The sequence below is a fragment of the Halictus rubicundus genome, unplaced genomic scaffold (assembly GCF_050948215.1).
Source record: "Halictus rubicundus isolate RS-2024b unplaced genomic scaffold, iyHalRubi1_principal scaffold0169, whole genome shotgun sequence".
Classification (NCBI taxonomy): domain Eukaryota; kingdom Metazoa; phylum Arthropoda; class Insecta; order Hymenoptera; family Halictidae; genus Halictus; species Halictus rubicundus.
In genome coordinates this window covers 279,093-302,920 of record NW_027488710.1, presented here as the reverse complement: position 1 = coordinate 302,920, position 23,828 = coordinate 279,093, and the positions used below count along the sequence as shown (strand labels likewise).

General features: G+C 42.0%; 1 protein-coding gene across 1 annotated transcript; it reads right to left on the bottom strand.

Annotated features, from left to right (window-relative positions):
• Nucleotides 1–4,734: 4,734 nt before the first annotated feature.
• Nucleotides 4,735–10,354, bottom strand: LOC143363914 (uncharacterized). The gene is made up of 4 exons (XM_076804444.1): nt 5,241–10,354; nt 5,163–5,174; nt 4,992–5,078; nt 4,735–4,906 (listed from the first exon to the last, which is right to left on the bottom strand). Exons 1-4 carry the CDS (start codon nt 10,352–10,354, stop codon nt 4,735–4,737), a joined length of 5,385 nt encoding a protein of 1,794 aa, XP_076660559.1.
• Nucleotides 10,355–23,828: the final 13,474 nt, after the last annotated feature.

The following is a 23,828-nucleotide window of genomic DNA, read 5'->3' as shown; positions in this document are numbered from 1 at the left end:
GGATAGGATAGGATAGAGGATAGGATAGGATAGAGGATAGGATAGGATAGAGGATAGGATAGGATAGAGGATAGGATAGGATAGACGATAGGATAGAGGATAGGATAGATGATAGGACAGAGGATAGGATAGGATACAGGATAGGATAGAGCATAGGACAGCATAGAGGATAGGATAGGATAGAGGATAGGATAGGATAGAGGATAGGATAGGATAGAGGATAGGATAGGATAGAGGATAGGATAGGATAGAGGATAGGATAGGATAGAGGATAGGATAGGATAGAGGATAGGATAGGATAGAGGATAGGATAGGATAGAGGATAGGATAGGATAGAGGATAGCATAGGATAGAGTATAGGATAGGATAGAGGATAGGATAGACGATAGGATAGGATAGAGGATAGGATAGGATAGAGGATAGGATAGAGGATAGGATAGAGGATAGGATAGAGGATAGGATAGAGGATAGGATAGGATAGAAGATAGGATAGGACAGAGGATAGGATAGGATAGGATAGAGGATAGGATAGACGATAGGATAGGATAGAGGATAGGATAGAGTATAGGATAGGGGATTAGATATGATAGATTATAGGATAGGATAGAAGATAGGATAGGATAGAGGATAGGATAGGATAGAAGATAGGATAGGATAGAGGATAGGATAGGTTAGAGGATTGGATAGAGGATAGGATAGGATAGTGGATAGGATAGGATAGACGATAGGATAGGATAGAGGATAGGATAGGATAGAGGATAGTATAGGATAGAGGGTAGGATCAGATAGAGGATAGGTTAGGATAGAGGATAGGATAGGATAGAGGATAGGATAGGATAGAGGATAGGATAGAGGATAGGATAGAGGATAGGATAGAGGATAGGATAGAGGATAGGATAGGATAGAGGATAGGATCGAATAGAGGATAGGATAGAGGATAGGATAGGATCCAGGATAGGATAGGATAGAGGATAGGATAGGGGATTTGATAGGATAGAGGATAGGATAGGATAGAGGATAGGATAGAGGATAGGATAGAGGATAGGATAGAGGATAGGATAGATGATAGGATAGGATAGAGGATAGGATAGGATAGAGGATAGCATAGGATAGAGGATAGGATAGGATAGAGGATAGGATAGTATAGGATAGAGGATAGGATAGAGAATAGGATAGACGATAGGATAGGATAGAGCATAGGACAGCATAGAGGATAGGATAGGATAGAGGATAGGATAGGATAGAGGATAGGATAGCATAGAGGATAGGATAGGATAGAGGATAGAATAGGATAGAGGATAGGATAGGATAGAGGATGGGATAGGATAGAGGATAGCATAGGATAGGGGATAGGATAGGATAGAAGATAGGATAGGATAGAGGATAGGATAGGATAGAGGATAGGATAGGATAGAGGATGGGATAGGTTAGAGGAAAGGATAGGATAGAGGATAGGATAGGATAGAGGATAGGATAGGATAGAGGATAGGATAGGGGATTTGATAGGATAGAGGATAGGATAGGATAGAAGATAGGATAGGATTGAGGATTGGATAGGCTACAGGATAGGATAGGATAGAGGATAGGATAGGATAGAGGATAGGATAGGATAGAGGATAGGATCGGATAGAGGATAGGATAGGATAGAGGATAGGATAGGATAGAGGATAGGATAGGATAGAGGATAGAGGATAGGATAGCATAGAGGATAGGATAGGATAGAGGATAGGATAGGATAGAGGATAGGATAGGATAGAGGACAGGATAGGATAGAGGATGGGATAGGATAGAGGATAGGATAGGATAGAGGATTGGATAGAGGATAGGATAGGATAGAGGAATGGATAGGATAGAGGATTGGATAGGATTGAGGATAGATGATAGGGTAGGATAGAGGATTGGATAGGATACAGGATAGGATAGGATAGAGGATAGGATAGGGGATTTGATAGGATAGAGGATAGGATAGGATAGAGGATAGATGATAGGATAGGATTGAGGATTGGATAGGATACAGGATAGGATGGGATAGAGGATAGGATAGGGGATTTGATAAGATAGAGGATAGGATAGGATAGAAGATAGGATAGGATAGAGGATTGGATAGAGGATAGGATAGAGAATAGGTTAGGATAGAGAATAGGAACGGATAGATGATATTATAGGATAGAGGATAGGATATGATAGAGTATACGATATTATATAGGGTAGGATAGGATAGAGCATAGGATAGGGGATTGGATAGGATAGGATAGAGGATAGGATAGGATAGAGGATAGGATAGGATAGAGGATAGGATAGGATAGAGGATAGGATAGGATAGAGGATAGGATAGAGGATAGGATAGAGGATAGGATAGAGGATAGGATAGAGGATAGGATAGAGGATAGGGTAGAGGATAGGATAGGATAGAAGATAGGATAGGACAGAGGATAGGATAGGATACAGGATAGGATAGAGCATAGGACAGCATAGAGGATAGGATAGGATAGAGGATAGGATAGGATAGAGGATAGGATAGGATAGAGGATAGGATAGGATAGAGGATAGGATAGGATAGAGGATAGGATAGGATAGAGGATAGGATAGGATAGAGGATAGGATAGGATAGAGGATAGGATAGGATAGAGGATAGGATAGGATAGAGGATAGGATAGGATAGAGGATAGCATAGGATAGAGTATAGGATAGGATAGAGGATAGGATAGACGATAGGATAGGATAGAGGATAGGATAGGATAGAGGATAGGATAGAGGATAGGATAGAGGATAGGATAGAGGATAGGATAGAGGATAGGATAGAGGATAGGATAGGATAGAAGATAGGATAGGACAGAGGATAGGATAGGATAGGATAGAGGATAGGATAGACGATAGGATAGGATAGAGGATAGGATAGAGTATAGGATAGGGGATTAGATATGATAGATTATAGGATAGGATAGAAGATAGGATAGGATAGAGGATAGGATAGGATAGAAGATAGGATAGGATAGAGGATAGGATAGGTTAGAGGATTGGATAGAGGATAGGATAGGATAGTGGATAGGATAGGATAGACGATAGGATAGGATAGAGGATAGGATAGGATAGAGGATAGTATAGGATAGAGGGTAGGATCAGATAGAGGATAGGTTAGGATAGAGGATAGGATAGGATAGAGGATAGGATAGGATAGAGGATAGGATAGAGGATAGGATAGAGGATAGGATAGAGGATAGGATAGAGGATAGGATAGGATAGAGGATAGGATCGAATAGAGGATAGGATAGAGGATAGGATAGGATCCAGGATAGGATAGGATAGAGGATAGGATAGGGGATTTGATAGGATAGAGGATAGGATAGGATAGATGATAGGATAGGATAGAGGATAGGATAGGATAGAGGATAGCATAGGATAGAGGATAGGATAGGATAGAGGATAGGATAGTATAGGATAGAGGATAGGATAGAGAATAGGATAGACGATAGGATAGGATAGAGCATAGGACAGCATAGAGGATAGGATAGGATAGAGGATAGGATAGGATAGAGGATAGGATAGCATAGAGGATAGGATAGGATAGAGGATAGAATAGGATAGAGGATAGGATAGGATAGAGGATGGGATAGGATAGAGGATAGCATAGGATAGGGGATAGGATAGGATAGAAGATAGGATAGGATAGAGGATAGGATAGGATAGAGGATAGGATAGGATAGAGGATGGGATAGGTTAGAGGAAAGGATAGGATAGAGGATAGGATAGGATAGAGGATAGGTAGCATAGAGGATAGGATAGGATAGAGGATAGGATAGGATAGAGGATAGGATAGGGTAGAGGATAGGATAGGATAGAGGATAGGATAGGATAGAGGATAGCATAGGATAGAGGATAGGATAGGATAGAGGATAGGATAGTATAGGATAGAGGATAGGATAGGATAGAGGATAGGATAGGATAGAGGATAGGATAGAGGATAGGATAGGATAGAGGATAGGATAGGATAGAGGATAGGATAGGATAGAGGATAGGATAGGATAGAGGATAGGATAGGATAGAGGATAGGATAGGATAGAGGATAGGATAGGGAATTTGATAGGATAGAGGATAGGATAGGATAGAAGATAGGATAGGATAGAGGATACGATAGGATAGAGGATAGGATAGGATAGAGGATTGGATAGGATACAGGAAAGGATAGACTTGCGGATAGATGATAGGGTAGGATAGAGGATTGGGTAGGATACAGGATAGGATAGGATAGAGGATAGGATATGATGGAGGATAGGATAGGATAGAGGATAGGATCGAATAGAGGATAGGATAGAGGATAGGATAGGATAGAGGGTAGGATAGGGGATTTGATAGGATAGAGGATAGGATAGGATAGATGATAGGATAGGATAGAGGATAGGATAGTGTATACGAAGGTAGCAGGAATTTGGAGACTGCGCCTTCTCTCAATGAGTATTAGTCACTGAGCACCTTGTTCGATTGACTGGCATACACGAGGTACTATGTACACTAATCACAATTTATTTTATATCAATATGTACAAAGTGCGTTGCGAAATTCCGTGACGTATTGTATTTAATGACTTCGACGTGGCGATCTGTAGGTAGTGATCTTAGAGCGTTTGTTCGAGTTTTTAAAAGGATCTGCTCGTGTCTCGTTACGTTTCGTCTAACGTCACCTCGGTTGTGTCGTCATTGGTCGGTTGTCGCTGTAGATGGTGGAATGTTGCGTTTTTTAATTGGTCGTGGGTGTGTCTTGGGAAGTTTGGAAATCGGAGGGGGAAGCTGTCAGGAAGCTTGTCTCGTCTTGTCGATGTCTAAATTTATGGTGGCGTTCGTCGCTGTTTCTGTCCTGTCGCACGTGGTGTCCGGCTGTTTTATTGTAGGGTCTCGGTGGCCCTAAAAAGCTGTAAATTATAAAGTTCGGTACCAGTCCGTAGGGTTTCTGCGTCTGGTGTCGGGTTGTAAATCGCGCGGCCTAAGCCGCCGTACGGGCGTTTCGGCACGCGCCGTTCTTCGTTGTTGCGATCTGCAACATGCCGCCCCCCTTGAACGATTATGTTCAACTGGAGTCCCTGTCTATGAATACAATGTGTACGCGATGTGAACTATGTACGTCGATGCTTAATCTACATTATCCTATTTACATGTGTTATACGTTACGAGGTTTTTACACTAATATATACATATATAGCGCCTTATGAATATGTATAATATAGAGTATGAAATAAACTTAAATACTATATCGGTAATGGTGCTAGACATTTAATTGATCTTTTATATTCGCCGCTCGCGGTTCGTATAGTGACGACTCTGACAATATCGTCTTCTCCCGGATGAAGTTGTGTTACTCTAGCGAGAGTCCACCGCATCGCTGGTAAATTGTCGTCACGTACAGTAACGATGCTGCCTATTTCTATTTGCTCTGGTTTACGAGTGTGCCATTTTTTGCGTGTGGTGAGTTCGTGTAGATACTCCTTACTCCATCGTCGCCAAAAATGTTGTCGCATTTTCTGAACGTGTTGCCACGATGACAATCGACCAGTAGGGATCTCTGACCAGTTATGATCGGGTACAGTAATTAGTGTGTCGCCTATCAAGAAATGTGCAGGTGTTAGGACGGAAAGATCGTTTGGATCGGAGGATAGAGGTGTCAGTGGTCGGGAGTTCAAAATAGCCTCAATCTGGTTAACATATGTTAATAACGCCTCATATGATAGTAGGGTTTCGCCTATTATTCGCGTCATGTGAAATTTGAGTGACTTTACGGCCGCCTCCCAAAGTCCCCCAAAATGCGGCGAACGTGGTGGAATGACGTGCCACTGTATGCTTTCGTTGGCTAACGTGTTTGCGATACTATTGTTTATCGATTGAGATCTTACAAATGCGTACAATTCTTGCAATTCTCGTCTAGCGCCCACAAAATTTGTCGCGTTGTCCGAATAGATATGAGCGCTTTTCCCTCTGCGCGCAAAGAATCGACGTAGCGCCGCGAGAAAGGCTTCCGTTGTCAGATCGCTTACGATTTCTATATGTACCGCCTTTGTCGCAAAACACACGAAGATGGCCAGGTACACCTTTACTTTCCCGCGATTTCGTTTAATTTTTTCTTTTATGAATATTGGGCCACAAAAATCAACGCCTGAATGCAAAAATGGTCGTGTACAATTGACTCTGTCTTTTGGTAGATCTCCCATTAGGTAATCTATTGTCGTGGGTTTAGCGCGCCGACAGGTAACGCAAGCGTGAATAATGTGTTTTACCGAATTTCTGCCGCTCGGAATCCAGTACCTTTGTCGAATGGAATGAAGAGTCGCTTGGATTCCGCTGTGAAAGTTTTGCAGATGATGATGCCTTATAATCAAGTTTGTGACGTGATGGCCCTTTGGTAGTAACAATGGATGTTTTTCTGAATATGTTAGCTTGGAGTGTGCTAATCGACCGCCTACTCTCAATAATCCGTCCTTGTCTATAAATGGATTTAATGGGGATAATGCGCTACTGCTATCGTTCTGTTTGGTGATGCTATGAATTTCCTTGCCAAACCCTTCCTGCTGTGTGAGCTTTATTATTCGCAAAACGGCCTTGTTTATCTCGTCTGTTGTGAGTCCAATTGTAACGCGTTCCTTGCGCGAGCTGTTAGTGCGAAACCGAAGGCAATATGCTACGACACGTTGTAGTTTCAAAAATGATGAGAATCGCTGTAATGTTTCGCACTCTGTTTGTTGAGTAACGAACGCTTTCAGGGGGCGCATTTCCGGTATTTCCGTTGCAGTTAATTTAGTAGTTGGCCACTGACTTTCTTCAGACGACAGCCACGTGGGCCCAAATTGCCATAATCTGTCTCCTATATATTCTGCAGTTGTTAAACCTCGCGATACTTTGTCCGCTGGGTTGTCGCCTGAAGGTACATGTCGCCACTCGTATTTACTCGTGATAGATTGAATTTCCGCTACGCGATGAGAGACAAAGGTTTTTAGAGCATGTGGGGATGAATTTATCCAATTTAGTACTATTGTTGAATCTGTCCAAAATTTGATTTCGTTAAATTGTAAATGACGTAAACTGTTTAATACATTATTAAATAACTTAGTCATCAGATGTGCAGCACATAACTCTAGTCGCGGTAACGTCAATGTTTTCAGCGGTGCTACCCGCGATTTGGCACATAGCAATTGCGTTTGTATATCCCGACAGTTCCGCGCTCTTATATAAATGCATGCTCCGTACGCTCGTTCACTAGCATCACAGAATCCGTGGAGTTGTAGCGACGTGTAGTTGTTAATTACTACTTTACGTGCTATGTTTATCCTTTTTACGTATGTTAAGTCTTGACAATAGTTAATCCACTTTGTATGGAGTTCTATCGGTACTGATTCATCCCACTCTAATTTGTTTGCCCATAGCTCTTGCATAAGTATTTTTGCTCGAATTATGATCGGTGCTAGCAGTCCTAGAGGATCGAATAACTGTGCTACCTGTGATAATATAGTTCGTTTTGTTATGCGTTTTGTAAATGTGAATTCTCTGTTCGCGTAGCTTATCGAATCCTCCCGTGCGTTCCATTGTATACCTAGAGCGTTTACTGTTTCGTCTAGGTCTAAGTTAAGGTGAGCCTCCTCACATTTATCTTGTTGGCCGTCAATTAGTTCGGGGACGTTGGATGCCCATTGTCGGAGTTGAAATCCTCCCTTTTGACAGAGCGTCGTGATTTCCTCCCGAATTTTGATCGCGTCTTCGTACGTTCTCGCGCCCGTCAGCAAATCATCAACATAAAAGTCTGTACGAAGTATTTCCGACGCTATTGGGTGATTCGCGGCTTCATCCCTTGCTAGTTGGTGTAATGTTCGGATGGCTAGGAATGGAGCGCACGAGGTTCCATATGTTACTGTATTCAACTTATATGTTTTTATGGGTTGATCTGAAGTTTCCCGCCAGAGAATTTGTTGGTATTTGCGATCGTCCGGATGAATTTCTATTTGTCGGTACATTTTCGCGATATCTGCTGTCAGTACATAAACGTGTGATCTAAACCGAATCAATAGAGAAAATAAATCGTCTTGGATGGTGGGCCCGGTCATAAGTGTCTCGTTCAACGATATACCTGTCGAGGTTTTGCATGACGCATCGAACACAACCCGCAGTTTTGTGGTGAGGCTGTTGCCTTTTATTACCCCGTGATGCGGCAGGTAGTAACCGCTATCGGTCGCGGAAGACTGTGTTACGGTCATATGCCCTAAGCTTTCGTATTCTCTTAAGAATTCCGTATATTGAGATGCTAATTGAGGGTTTCGGTTAAATGAGCGTTCTAAACTATAGAACCGTTTTACTGCTACATTGTACGACTCGCCGAGTCTCGTGGTACCCTCTTTGAACGGAAGCCGCACGGTGTATCTACCTGTTTGTGTATTACGGGTACTTGTTTCTTGGTATCGTTTTTCGCATTCTGACTCTTCCTTTGATAGGGGGGACCGTTCAGGACTGTCTTCCACCTCCCAGAATTTCGCGATTTGGTTATGAAGCGAATCTAGCGCTAAATTGCAAACCCGTGAGTTTAATTTATTTGTTGTCGGTAAGTTGCCCGATACTACCCAGCCCAATCTGGTTTTTTGTAGGATAACAGACGTATTATTAAGGGTGATTTGACCGATCGCGAGCAGTTTGTAAAAAAGCTCGGCTCCGATTAAGCCGTCAATTCGCGAGGGTTTGTGGAAGTTGGGATCCGCTAAGCGTATGTTCGCAGGTATTGCTAGTTCCGCGGCGTGTATCGCTTGATTCGGGATGGATCCGCTGATCCGGGGAACTACCAAGAAATTTAGTTTGACGGTGAATATGTTCATGCGCGATTGTATCGTGGTGCTAACAGACGTTTTAATTGTCGAAACGATTTGATTTATGCCGGTCACTGGAATGTTTATTGGATCGCGCCGGAGACCGAGCTTGGCGACTAAGTTGTCTGTAAGGAAATGCGATTGAGATCCAGAATCTAGCAAGACGCGACATGTATGAAGCTTGCCGTGTTCGTCTGCAATGTGAATCAATGCAGTCGACAATAGTACTTCCGAAGGTGAATTCATTGAACTTAGCGTGGTAGTTGGAGACAGCGAGGGTTGGTTCGATTCTTGATTGTCTATATGTAAAATTGTGTGGTGCTTTCCCTTGCATTTTTTGCACGTGGTTGCTTTACAATTTTTAGTCGCGTGATTTGAACGAAGACAGTTATAACAGAGTCCCGCTTTCCGTACCAATTCAATTCGTTGTTCTACGTTTATGTTTACAAGCTTCGGGCAGTATTGCGAATAATGACCTCCTTTGCATAAATTGCAGATACACGGAGATGTTACGCTGCTTGGATATGCGAGTGACGATTTCGAATGATTATACTGATTCTGTGGTGCTGATGTACGTTGTATGGGCTGATACGATTTTCTACATATTTCTTGTTGCGACTCTTCTAACAATTGACAACGGTCATGCAAAAATTCTAATAATTCTTTCACGGTCGGAAATGTTTTCCCCTGTGTATGTTCCTTCCATTTGATGCGAGTTTGTTCGTCTAGTTTCGAGACGATAGCATATACTGGAAAGGCTTCTAAAAACGGTTTGTCTAAGGCCTCTAGCGCGCGGTAATGTTTGTTAGCTGTATCTAACAGCTCTCGTAAGGAATTTTGTTGCGTTCTAGTGACAAGAGGCAATTCAAACAGTGCCTTTACTCTATTATTTATAATAGCGGTGGGATTATCGTAACATTTTTCTAAAATGTTCCACGCGACCGAATAGTTGGCTGCAGTGGTTTCTAATGATTCTATTTTTTCCGCTGCTTTACCTGTCAGACACGAGCGTAGGTACATTAATTTCTGTGCGTCTCGAAAATGTTTGTTATCGTGTACGGCTGATTTGAATGTATCTGAAAAACCTGGCCATGCTTCGTACGACCCGTAAAACTTAGGCAGGTGCATTGTAGGCAGTTTTACATGTAATTCGTCCGTACTCTCAGTTACGGAAGCTACCGGTTGGCCCTTGCCTGACGTTTCCTCAACCTTTCTCGCCGCGTTATCGATTATCGTTTGTGCTTCCGCAATTGCCTTAAAATAAGCGTCTTCGAACTGTGTTCGTTCTTGTAACCGCGTCTCAAATACTTCCGGCCCCGCTATTACTTCTAGTGCGTCTTGAATCAAATCGAATGATTTAAGATCCTCCTGCATTCTCGCGATTCGCGTCCGCAGCTCATTGCTCGTGGATTCTTCGGCTTTATTACATTGATCTAAGTATTTACGAAACGCAGTTGCCTTTGCTTTTAGGGAAGCGCGTTTCCTAACTAGTTCTGATTCGCTCATTTGCTTAGAGTTTGACATGTTGACTAATTACGTTATATTATGCCGAAACCGAAAAATATAAAACGGAACGGAAATATGCGACTAGCGACTTACGAATCTCGTCGTTCCCCGTTGTGTACGCTGTGATTCGGCAAGCTCCAGATGAGATCCTCCTATAGATGTTTCCGCAGTTCTGCTTCCGTGACTGGTAGTCGCGATGGTTGATGACTCTCGATGATCCCGATGCGCTTCCTCGGCAGCGATGATCTCGATGTCAAATGGTCGATTGCAGTCGGCGGATGTGACGCTCCTGACGTCACCGAATCTGCTCGCTGCGGTGCGGATGTTGTACTCCAGTACAGCCGAATCCGTGATGATGATGTTCCGGACGTTGTGTCTTTGCACAACCGAATCCGGTGTTGTTGATAGGGAGGCGATGCTACAGCACCGTTGAATCCGTACCCTTTGTTCTGGATGCTGCAGAGGTGATGCTCAAGGCACGACCGACTCCGCTGCTCCTTGCACTTGCTCTTCCGAATTTCGCGATGCACGTATACTGATGGACACAGATACCACGGTACTGTATCCGGCTCGAAGGACCAAAATTATGTATACGAAGGTAGCAGGAATTTGGAGACTGCGCCTTCTCTCAATGAGTATTAGTCACTGAGCACCTTGTTCGATTGACTGGCATACACGAGGTACTATGTACACTAATCACAATTTATTTTATATCAATATGTACAAAGTGCGTTGCGAAATTCCGTGACGTATTGTATTTAATGACTTCGACGTGGCGATCTGTAGGTAGTGATCTTAGAGCGTTTGTTCGAGTTTTTAAAAGGATCTGCTCGTGTCTCGTTACGTTTCGTCTAACGTCACCTCGGTTGTGTCGTCATTGGTCGGTTGTCGCTGTAGATGGTGGAATGTTGCGTTTTTTAATTGGTCGTGGGTGTGTCTTGGGAAGTTTGGAAATCGGAGGGGGAAGCTGTCAGGAAGCTTGTCTCGTCTTGTCGATGTCTAAATTTATGGTGGCGTTCGTCGCTGTTTCTGTCCTGTCGCACGTGGTGTCCGGCTGTTTTATTGTAGGGTCTCGGTGGCCCTAAAAAGCTGTAAATTATAAAGTTCGGTACCAGTCCGTAGGGTTTCTGCGTCTGGTGTCGGGTTGTAAATCGCGCGGCCTAAGCCGCCGTACGGGCGTTTCGGCACGCGCCGTTCTTCGTTGTTGCGATCTGCAACAGATAGGATAGAGGATAGCATAGGATAGAGGATAGGATAGGATAGAGGATAGCATAGGATAGAGGATAGGATAGGATAGAGGATAGGATAGTATAGGATAGAGGATAGGATAGGATAGAGGATAGGATAGGATAGAGGATAGGATAGGATAGAGGATAGGATAGGATTGAGGATAGATGATAGGGTAGGATAGAGGATTGGATAGGATACAGGATAGGATAGGATAGAGGATAGGATAGGGGATTTGATAGGATAGAGGATAGGATAGGATAGAAGATAGGATAGGATAGAGGATAGGATAGGATAGAGGATAGCATAGGATAGAGTATAGGATAGGATAGAGGATAGGATAGACGATAGGATAGGATAGAGGATAGGATAGGATAGAGGATAGGATAGAGGATAGGATAGAGGATAGGATAGAGGATAGGATAGGATAGAAGATAGGATAGGACAGAGGATAGGATAGGATAGGATAGAGGATAGGATAGACGATAGGATAGGATAGAGGATAGGATAGAGTATAGGATAGGGGATTAGATACGATAGATTATAGGATAGGATAGAAGATAGGATAGGATAGAGGATAGGATAGGATAGAAGATAGGATAGGATAGAGGATAGGATAGGTTAGAGGATTGGATAGAGGATAGGATAGGATAGTGGATAGGATAGGATAGAGGATAGGATAGGATAGAGGATAGGATAGGATAGAGGATAGTATAGGATAGAGGATAGGATAGGATAGAGGATAGGATAGGATAGAGGATGGGATAGGTTAGAGGATAGGATAGGATAGAGGATAGGATAGGATAGAGGATAGGATAGGATAGAGGATAGTATAGGATAGAGGATAGGATCAGATAGAGGATAGGTTAGGATAGAGGATAGGATAGGATAGAGGATAGGATAGGATAGAGGATAGGATAGAGGATAGGATAGAGGATAGGATAGAGGATAGGATAGGATAGAGGATAGGATCGAATAGAGGATAGGATAGAGGATAGGATAGGATACAGGATAGGATAGGATAGAGGATAGGATAGGGGATTTGATAGGATAGAGGATAGGATAGGATAGATGATAGGATAGGATAGAGGATAGGATAGGATAGAGGATAGCATATGATAGAGGATAGGATAGGATAGAGGATAGGATAGTATAGGATAGAGGATAGGATAGAGAATAGGATAGACGATAGGATATAATAGAGCATAGGACAGCATAGAGGATACGATAGGATAGAGGATAGGATAGGATAGAGGATAGGATAGGATAGAGGATAGGATAGGATAGAGGATAGGATAGGATAGAGGATAGGATAGGATAGAGGATAGGATAGGATAGAGGATAGGATAGGATAGAGGATAGGATAGGATAGAGGATAGGATAGGATAGAGGATAGGATAGGATAGAGGATAGGATAGGATAGAGGATAGGATAGGATAGAGGATAGGATAGGATAGAGGATAGGATAGGGAATTTGATAGGATAGAGGATAGGATAGGATAGAAGATAGGATAGGATAGAGGATACGATAGGATAGAGGATAGGATAGGATAGAGGATTGGATAGGATACAGGAAAGGATAGACTTGCGGATAGATGATAGGGTAGGATAGAGGATTGGGTAGGATACAGGATAGGATAGGATAGAGGATAGGATAGGATGGAGGATAGGATAGGATAGAGGATAGGATCGAATAGAGGATAGGATAGAGGATAGGATAGGATAGAGGATAGGATAGGGGATTTGATAGGATAGAGGATAGGATAGGATAGATGATAGGATAGGATAGAGGATAGGATAGGATAGAGGATAGCATAGGATAGAGGATAGGATAGGATAGAGGATAGCATAGGATAGAGGATAGGATAGGATAGAGGATAGGATAGTATAGGATAGAGGATAGGATAGGATAGAGGATAGGATAGGATAGAGGATAGGATAGGATAGAGGATAGGATAGGATAGAGGACAGGATAGCATAGAGGATAGGATAGGATAGAAGATAGAATAGGATAGAGGATAGGATAGGATAGAGGATGGGATAGGATAGAGGATAGGATAGGATAGGGGATAGGATAGGATAGAAGATAGGATAGGATAGAGGATAGGATAGGATAGAGGATAGGATAGGATAGAGGATGGGATAGGTTAGAGGATAGGATAGGATAGAGGATAGGATAGGATAGAGGATAGGTAGCATAGAGGATAGGATAGGATAGAGGATAGGATAGGATAGAGGATAGGATAGGATAGAGGATAGGATAGGATAGAGGATAGGATAGGATAGAGGATAGCATAGGATAGAGGATAGGATAGGATAGAGGATAGGATAGTATAGGATAGAGGATAGGATAGGATAGAGGATAGGATAGGATAGAGGATAGGATAGAGGATAGGATAGGATAGAGGATAGGATAGGATAGAGGATAGGATAGGATAGAGGATAGGATAGGATAGAGGATAGGATAGGATAGAGGATAGCATAGGATAGCGGATAGGATAGGATAGAGGATAGGATAGTATAGGATAGAGGATAGGATAGGATAGAGGATAGGATAGGATAGAGGATAGGATAGAGGATAGGATAGGATAGAGGATAGGATAGCATAGAGGATAGGATAGGATAGAGGATAGAATAGGATAGAGGATAGGATAGGATAGAGGATGGGATAGGATAGAGGGTAGGATAGGATAGAGGATAGGATAGGATAGAGGATAGGATAGGATAGAGGATAGGATAGGATAGAGGATAGGATAGGATAGAGGATAGGATAGGATAGAGGATAGGATAGGATAGGATAGAGGATAGGATAGGATAGAGGATAGGATAGGATAGAGGATAGGATAGGATAGAGGATAGGATAGGATAGAGGATAGGATAGGATAGAGGATAGGATAGGATAGAGGATAGGATAGGGAATTTGATAGGATAGAGGATAGGATAGGATAGAAGATAGGATAGGATAGAGGATACGATAGGATAGAGGATAGGATAGGATAGAGGATTGGATAGGATACAGGAAAGGATAGACTTGCGGATAGATGATAGGGTAGGATAGAGGATTGGGTAGGATACAGGATAGGATAGGATAGAGGATAGGATATGATGGAGGATAGGATAGGATAGAGGATAGGATCGAATAGAGGATAGGATAGAGGATAGGATAGGATAGAGGGTAGGATAGGGGATTTGATAGGATAGAGGATAGGATAGGATAGATGATAGGATAGGATAGAGGATAGGATAGGATAGAGGATAGCATAGGATAGAGGATAGGATAGGATAGAGGATAGCATAGGATAGAGGATAGGATAGGATAGAGGATAGGATAGTATAGGATAGAGGATAGGATAGGATAGAGGATAGGATAGGATAGAGGATAGGATAGGATAGAGGATAGGATAGGATTGAGGATAGATGATAGGGTAGGATAGAGGATTGGATAGGATACAGGATAGGATAGGATAGAGGATAGGATAGGGGATTTGATAGGATAGAGGATAGGATAGGATAGAAGATAGGATAGGATAGAGGATAGGATAGGATAGAGGATAGCATAGGATAGAGTATAGGATAGGATAGGGGATAGGATAGACGATAGGATAGGATAGAGGATAGGATAGGATAGAGGATAGGATAGAGGATAGGATAGAGGATAGGATAGAGGATAGGATAGGATAGAAGATAGGATAGGATAGGATAGAGGATAGGATAGACGATAGGATAGGATAGAGGATAGGATAGAGTATAGGATAGGGGATTAGATACGATAGATTATAGGATAGGATAGAAGATAGGATAGGATAGAGGATAGGATAGGATAGATGATAGGATAGGATAGAGGATAGGATAGGTTAGAGGATTGGATAGAGGATAGGATAGGATAGTGGATAGGATAGGATAGAGGATAGGATAGGATAGAGGATAGGATAGGATAGAGGATAGTATAGGATAGAGGATAGGATAGGATAGAGGATAGGATAGGATAGAGGATGGGATAGGTTAGAGGATAGGATAGGATAGAAGATAGGATAGGATAGAGGATAGGATAGGATAGAGGATAGTATAGGATAGAGGATAGGATCAGATAGAGGATAGGTTAGGATAGAGGATAGGATAGGATAGAGGATAGGATAGGATAGAGGATAGGATAGAGGATAGGATAGAGGATAGGATAGAGGATAGGATAGAGGATAGGATAGGATAGAGGATAGGATCGAATAGAGGATAGGATAGAGGATAGGATAGGATACAGGATAGGATAGGATAGAGGATAGGATAGGGGATTTGATAGGATAGAGGATAGGATAGGATAGATGATAGGATAGGATAGAGGATAGGATAGGATAGAGGATAGCATAGGATAGAGGATAGGATAGGATAGAGGATAGGATAGGATAGAGGATAGGATAGGATAGAGGATAGGATAGGATAGAGGATAGGATAGGATAGAGGATAGGATAGGATAGAGGATAGGATAGGATAGAGGATAGGATAGGATAGAGGATAGGATAGGATAGAGGATAGGATAGGGAATTTGATAGGATAGAGGATAGGATAGGATAGAAGATAGGATAGGATAGAGGATACGATAGGATAGAGGATAGGATAGGATAGAGGATTGGATAGGATACAGGAAAGGATAGACTTGCGGATAGATGATAGGGTAGGATAGAGGATTGGGTAGGATACAGGATAGGATAGGATAGAGGATAGGATAGGATGGAGGATAGGATAGGATAGAGGATAGGATCGAATAGAGGATAGGATAGAGGATAGGATAGGATAGAGGATAGGATAGGGGATTTGATAGGATAGAGGATAGGATAGGATAGATGATAGGATAGGATAGAGGATAGGATAGGATAGAGGATAGCATAGGATAGAGGATAGGATAGGATAGAGGATAGGATAGGATAGAGGATAGGATAGGATAGAGGATAGGATAGGATAGAGGATAGGATAGGATAGAGGATAGGATAGGATAGAGGATAGGATAGGATAGAGGATAGGATAGGATAGAGGATAGGATAGGATAGAGGATAGGATAGGATAGAGGATAGGATAGGGAATTTGATAGGATAGAGGATAGGATAGGATAGAAGATAGGATAGGATAGAGGATACGATAGGATAGAGGATAGGATAGGATAGAGGATTGGATAGGATACAGGAAAGGATAGACTTGCGGATAGATGATAGGGTAGGATAGAGGATTGGGTAGGATACAGGATAGGATAGGATAGAGGATAGGATAGGATGGAGGATAGGATAGGATAGAGGATAGGATCGAATAGAGGATAGGATAGAGGATAGGATAGGATAGAGGATAGGATAGGGGATTTGATAGGATAGAGGATAGGATAGGATAGATGATAGGATAGGATAGAGGATAGGATAGGATAGAGGATAGCATAGGATAGAGGATAGGATAGGATAGAGGATAGCATAGGATAGAGGATAGGATAGGATAGAGGATAGGATAGTATAGGATAGAGGATAGGATAGGATAGAGGATAGGATAGGATAGAGGATAGGATAGGATAGAGGATAGGATAGGATAGAGGATAGGATAGCATAGAGGATAGGATAGGATAGAGGATAGAATAGGATAGAGGATAGGATAGGATAGAGGATGGGATAGGATAGAGGATAGGATAGGATAGGGGATAGGATAGGATAGAAGATAGGATAGGATAGAGGATAGGATAGGATAGAGGATAGGATAGGATAGAGGATGGGATAGGTTAGAGGATAGGATAGGATAGAGGATAGGATAGGATAGAGGATAGGTAGCATAGAGGATAGGATAGGATAGAGGATAGGATAGGATAGAGGATAGGATAGGATAGAGGATAGGATAGGGTAGAGGATAGGATAGGATAGAGGATAGCATAGGATAGAGGATACGATAGGATAGAGGATAGGATAGTATAGGATAGAGGATAGGATAGGATAGAGGATAGGATAGGATAGAGGATAGGATAGAGGATAATGATAGGATAGAGGATAGGATAGGATAGAGGATAGGATAGGATAGAGGATAGGATAGGATAGAGGATAGCATAGGATAGCGGATAGGATAGGATAGAGGATAGGATAGTATAGGATAGAGGATAGGATAGGATAGAGGATAGGATAGGATAGAGGATAGGATAGAGGATAGGATAGGATAGAGGATAGGATAGCATAGAGGATAGGATAGGATAGAGGATAGAATAGGATAGAGGATAGGATAGGATAGAGGATGGGATAGGATAGAGGATAGGATAGGATAGAGGATAGGATAGGATAGAGGATAGGATAGGATAGAGGATAGGATAGGATAGAGGATAGGATAGAATAGAGGATAGGATAGGATAGAGGATAGGATAGGATAGAGGATAGGATAGGATAGAGGATAGGATAGGGAATTTGATAGGATAAGGATAGGATAGGATAGAAGATAGGATAGGATAGAGGATACGATAGGATAGAGGATAGGATAGGATAGAGTATTGGATAGGATACAGGAAAGGATAGACTTGCGGATAGATGATAGGGTAGGATAGAGGATTGGGTAGGATACAGGATAGGATAGGATAGAGGATAGGATATGATGGAGGATAGGATAGGATAGAGGATAGGATCGAATAGAGGATAGGATAGAGGATAGGATAGGATAGAGGGTAGGATAGGGGATTTGATAGGATAGAGGATAGGATAGGATAGATGATAGGATAGGATAGAGGATAGGATAGGATAGAGGATAGCATAGGATAGAGGATAGGATAGGATAGAGGATAGCATAGGATAGAGGATAGGATAGGATAGAGGATAGGATAGTATAGGATAGAGGATAGGATAGGATAGAGGATAGGATAGGATAGAGGATAGGATAGGATAGAGGATAGGATAGGATTGAGGATAGATGATAGGGTAGGATAGAGGATTGGATAGGATACAGGATAGGATAGGATAGAGGATAGGATAGGGGATTTGATAGGATAGAGGATAGGATAGGATAGAAGATAGGATAGGATAGAGGATAGGATAGGATAGAGGATAGCATAGGATAGAGTATAGGATAGGATAGAGGATAGGATAGACGATAGGATAGGATAGAGGATAGGATAGGATAGAGGATAGGATAGAGGATAGGATAGAGGATAGGATAGAGGATAGGATAGGATAGAAGATAGGATAGGACAGAGGATAGGATAGGATAGGATAGAGGATAGGATAGACGATAGGATAGGATAGAGGATAGGATAGAGTATAGGATAGGGGATTAGATACGATAGATTATAGGATAGGATAGAAGATAGGATAGGATAGAGGATAGGATAGGATAGAAGATAGGATAGGATAGAGGATAGGATAGGTTAGAGGATTGGATAGAGGATAGGATAGGATAGTGGATAGGATAGGATAGAGGATAGGATAGGATAGAGGATAGGATAGGATAGAGGATAGTATAGGATAGAGGATAGGATAGGATAGAGGATAGGATAGGATAGAGGATGGGATAGGTTAGAGGATAGGATCGAATAGAGGATAGGATAGAGGATAGGATAGGATAGAGGGTAGGATAGGGGATTTGATAGGATAGAGGATAGGATAGGATAGATGATAGGATAGGATAGAGGATAGGATAGGATAGAGGATAGCATAGGATAGAGGATAGGATAGGATAGAGGATAGCATAGGATAGAGGATAGGATAGGATAGAGGATAGGATAGTATAGGATAGAGGATAGGATAGGATAGAGGATAGGATAGGATAGAGGATAGGATAGGATAGAGGATAGGATAGGATAGAGGATAGTATAGGATAGAGGATAGGATAGGATAGAGGATAGGATAGGATAGAGGATGGGATAGGTTAGAGGATAGGATAGGATAGAGGATAGGATAGGATAGAGGATAGGTAGCATAGAGGATAGGATAGGATAGAGGATGGGATAGGATAGAGGATAGGATAGGATAGAGGATAGGATAGGATAGAGGATAGGATAAGATAGAGGATAGGATCGGATAGAGGATAGGATAGGATAGAGGATAGGATAGCATAGAGGATAGGATAGGATAGAGGATAGAGGATAGGATAGGATAGAGGATAGGATAGGATAGAGGATAGGATAGGATAGAGGATAGGATAGGATAGAGGATAGGATAGGATAGAGGATAGGATAGGATAGAGGATAGAATAGGATAGAGGATAGGATAGGATAGAGGATAGGATAGGATAGAGGATAGAGGATCGGATAGGATAGAGGATAGGATAGGATAGAGGATATGATAGGACAGAGGAATGGATAGGATAGAGGATTGGATAGGATAGAGGATAGGATAGGATAGACGATAGGATAGCATAGAGGATAGGATAGGATAGAGGATAGGATAGGATAGAGGATAGGGTAGAGGATAGGATAGAGGATAGGATAGGATAGAGGATAGGATAGGATAGAGGATAGGATAGGATAGAGGATAGGATAGGATAGAGGATAGGATAGGATAGAGGATAGGATAGGATAGAGGATAGGATAGGATAGAGGATAGAGGATCGGATAGGATAGAGGATAGGATAGGATAGAGGATATGATAGGACAGAGGAATGGATAGGATAGAGGATTGGATAGGATAGAGGATAGGATAGGATAGAGGATAGGATAGGATAGAGGATAGGATAGGATAGAGGATAGGATAGGATAGAGGATAGGATAGGATAGAGGATAGAGGATCGGATAGGATAGAGGATAGGATAGGATAGAGGATATGATAGGACAGAGGAATGGATAGGATAGAGGATTGGATAGGATAGAGGATAGGATAGGATTGGGGATAGGATAGCATAGAGGATAGGATAGGATAGAGGATAGGATATGATAGAGGATAGGATAGAGGATAGGATAGAGGATAGGATAGAGGATAGGATAGAGGATAGGATAGGATAGAGGATAGGATAGGATAGAGGATAGGATAGAGGATAGGATAGAGGATAGGATAGGATAGAGGATAGGATAGCATAGAGGATAGGATAGGATAGAGGATAGAATAGGATAGAGGATAGGATAGGATAGAGGATGGGATAGGATAGAGGATAGGATAGGATAGGGGATAGGATAGGATAGAAGATAGGATAGGATAGAGGATAGGATAGGATAGAGGATAGGATAGGATAGAGGATGGGATAGGTTAGAGGATAGGATAGGATAGAGGATAGGATAGGATAGAGGATAGGTAGCATAGAGGATAGGATAGGATAGAGGATAGGATAGGATAGAGGATAGGATAGGATAGAGGATAGGATAGGATAGAGGATAGGATAGGATAGAGGATAGCATAGGATAGAGGATAGGATAGGATAGAGGATAGGATAGTATAGGATAGAGGATAGGATAGGATAGAGGATAGGATAGGATAGAGGATAGGATAGAGGATAGGATAGGATAGAGGATAGGATAGGATAGAGGATAGGATAGGATAGAGGATAGGATAGGATAGAGGATAGCATAGGATAGCGGATAGGATAGGATAGAGGATAGGATAGTATAGGATAGAGGATAGGATAGGATAGAGGATAGGATAGGATAGAGGATAGGATAGAGGATAGGATAGGATAGAGGATAGGATAGCATAGAGGATAGGATAGGATAGAGGATAGAATAGGATAGAGGATAGGATAGGATAGAGGATGGGATAGGATAGAGGATAGGATAGGATAGAGGATAGGATAGGATAGAGGATAGGATAGGATAGAGGATAGGATAGGATAGAGGATAGGATAGGATAGAGGATAGGATAGGATAGAGGATAGGATAGGATAGAGGATAGGATAGGATAGAGGATAGGATAGGGAATTTGATAGGATAGAGGATAGGATAGGATAGAAGATAGGATAGGATAGAGGATACGATAGGATAGAGGATAGGATAGGATAGAGTATTGGATAGGATACAGGAAAGGATAGACTTGCGGATAGATGATAGGGTAGGATAGAGGATTGGGTAGGATACAGGATAGGATAGGATAGAGGATAGGATATGATGGAGGATAGGATAGGATAGAGGATAGGATCGAATAGAGGATAGGATAGAGGATAGGATAGGATAGAGGGTAGGATAGGGGATTTGATAGGATAGAGGATAGGATAGGATAGATGATAGGATAGGATAGAGGATAGGATAGGATAGAGGATAGCATAGGATAGAGGATAGGATAGGATAGAGGATAGCATAGGATAGAGGATAGGATAGGATAGAGGATAGGATAGTATAGGATAGAGGATAGGATAGGATAGAGGATAGGATAGGATAGAGGATAGGATAGGATAGAGGATAGGATAGGATTGAGGATAGATGATAGGGTAGGATAGAGGATTGGATAGGATACAGGATAGGATAGGATAGAGGATAGGATAGGGGATTTGATAGGATAGAGGATAGGATAGGATAGAAGATAGGATAGGATAGAGGATAGGATAGGATAGAGGATAGCATAGGATAGAGGATAGGATAAGATAGAGGATAGGATCGGATAGAGGATAGGATAGGATAGAGGATAGGATAGCATAGAGGATAGGATAGGATAGAGGATAGAGGATAGGATAGGATAGAGGATAGGATAGGATAGAGGATAGGATAGGATAGAGGATAGGATAGGATAGAGGATAGGATAGGATAGAGGATAGGATAGGATAGAGGATAGGATAGGATAGAGGATAGGATAGGATAGAGGATAGAGGATCGGATAGGATAGAGGATAGGATAGGATAGAGGATATGATAGGACAGAGGAATGGATAGGATAGAGGATTGGATAGGATAGAGGATAGGATAGGATAGACGATAGGATAGCATAGAGGATAGGATAGGATAGAGGATAGGATAGGATAGAGGATAGGGTAGAGGATAGGATAGAGGATAGGATAGGATAGAGGATAGGATAGGATAGAGGATAGGATAGGATAGAGGATAGGATAGGATAGAGGATAGGATAGGATAGAGGATAGGATAGGATAGAGGATAGGATAGGATAGAGGATAGGATAGGATAGAGGATAGGATAGGATAGAGGATAGGATAGGATAGAGGATAGGATAGGATAGAGGATAGAGGATCGGATAGGATAGAGGATAGGATAGGATAGAGGATATGATAGGACAGAGGAATGGATAGGATAGAGGATTGGATAGGATAGAGGATAGGATAGGATAGAGGATAGGATAGGATAGAGGATAGGATAGGATAGAGGATAGGATAGGATAGAGGATAGAGGATCGGATAGGATAGAGGATAGGATAGGATAGAGGATATGATAGGACAGAGGAATGGATAGGATAGAGGATTGGATAGGATAGAAGATAGGATAGGATTGGGGATAGGATAGCATAGAGGATAGGATAGGATAGAGGATAGGATATGATAGAGGATAGGATAGAGGATAGGATAGAGGATAGGATAGGATAGAGGATAGGATAGGATAGAGGATAGGATAGGATAGAGGATAGGATAGAGGATAGGATAGAGGATAGGATAGGATAGAGGATAGGATAGCATAGAGGATAGGATAGGATAGAGGATAGAATAGGATAGAGGATAGGATAGGATAGAGGATGGGATAGGATAGAGGATAGGATAGGATAGGGGATAGGATAGGATAGAAGATAGGATAGGATAGAGGATAGGATAGGATAGAGGATAGGATAGGATAGAGGATGGGATAGGTTAGAGGATAGGATAGGATAGAGGATAGGATAGGATAGAGGATAGGTAGCATAGAGGATAGGATAGGATAGAGGATAGGATAGGATAGAGGATAGGATAGGATAGAGGATAGGATAGGATAGAGGATAGGATAGGATAGAGGATAGCATAGGATAGAGGATAGGATAGGATAGAGGATAGGATAGTATAGGATAGAGGATAGGATAGGATAGAGGATAGGATAGGATAGAGGATAGGATAGAGGATAGGATAGAGGATAGGATAGGATAGAGGATAGGATAGGATAGAGGATAGGATAGGATAGAGGATAGGATAGGATAGAGGATAGCATAGGATAGCGGATAGGATAGGATAGAGGATAGGATAGTATAGGATAGAGGATAGGATAGGATAGAGGATAGGATAGGATAGAGGATAGGATAGAGGATAGGATAGGATAGAGGATAGGATAGCATAGAGGATAGGATAGGATAGAGGATAGAATAGGATAGAGGATAGGATAGGATAGAGGATGGGATAGGATAGAGGATAGGATAGGATAGAGGATAGGATAGGATAGA

Coding starts and splice junctions, on each gene's coding strand:
- LOC143363914 (XM_076804444.1), bottom strand. CDS start 10,354: ATGTCAAACTCTAAGCAAATGAGCGAATCAGAACTAGTTAGGAAACGC. Junction 4,907..4,991: donor CGGCGCGTGCCGAAACGCCC/GTACGGCGGCTT, acceptor TATAATTTACAG/CTTTTTAGGGCCACCGAGAC.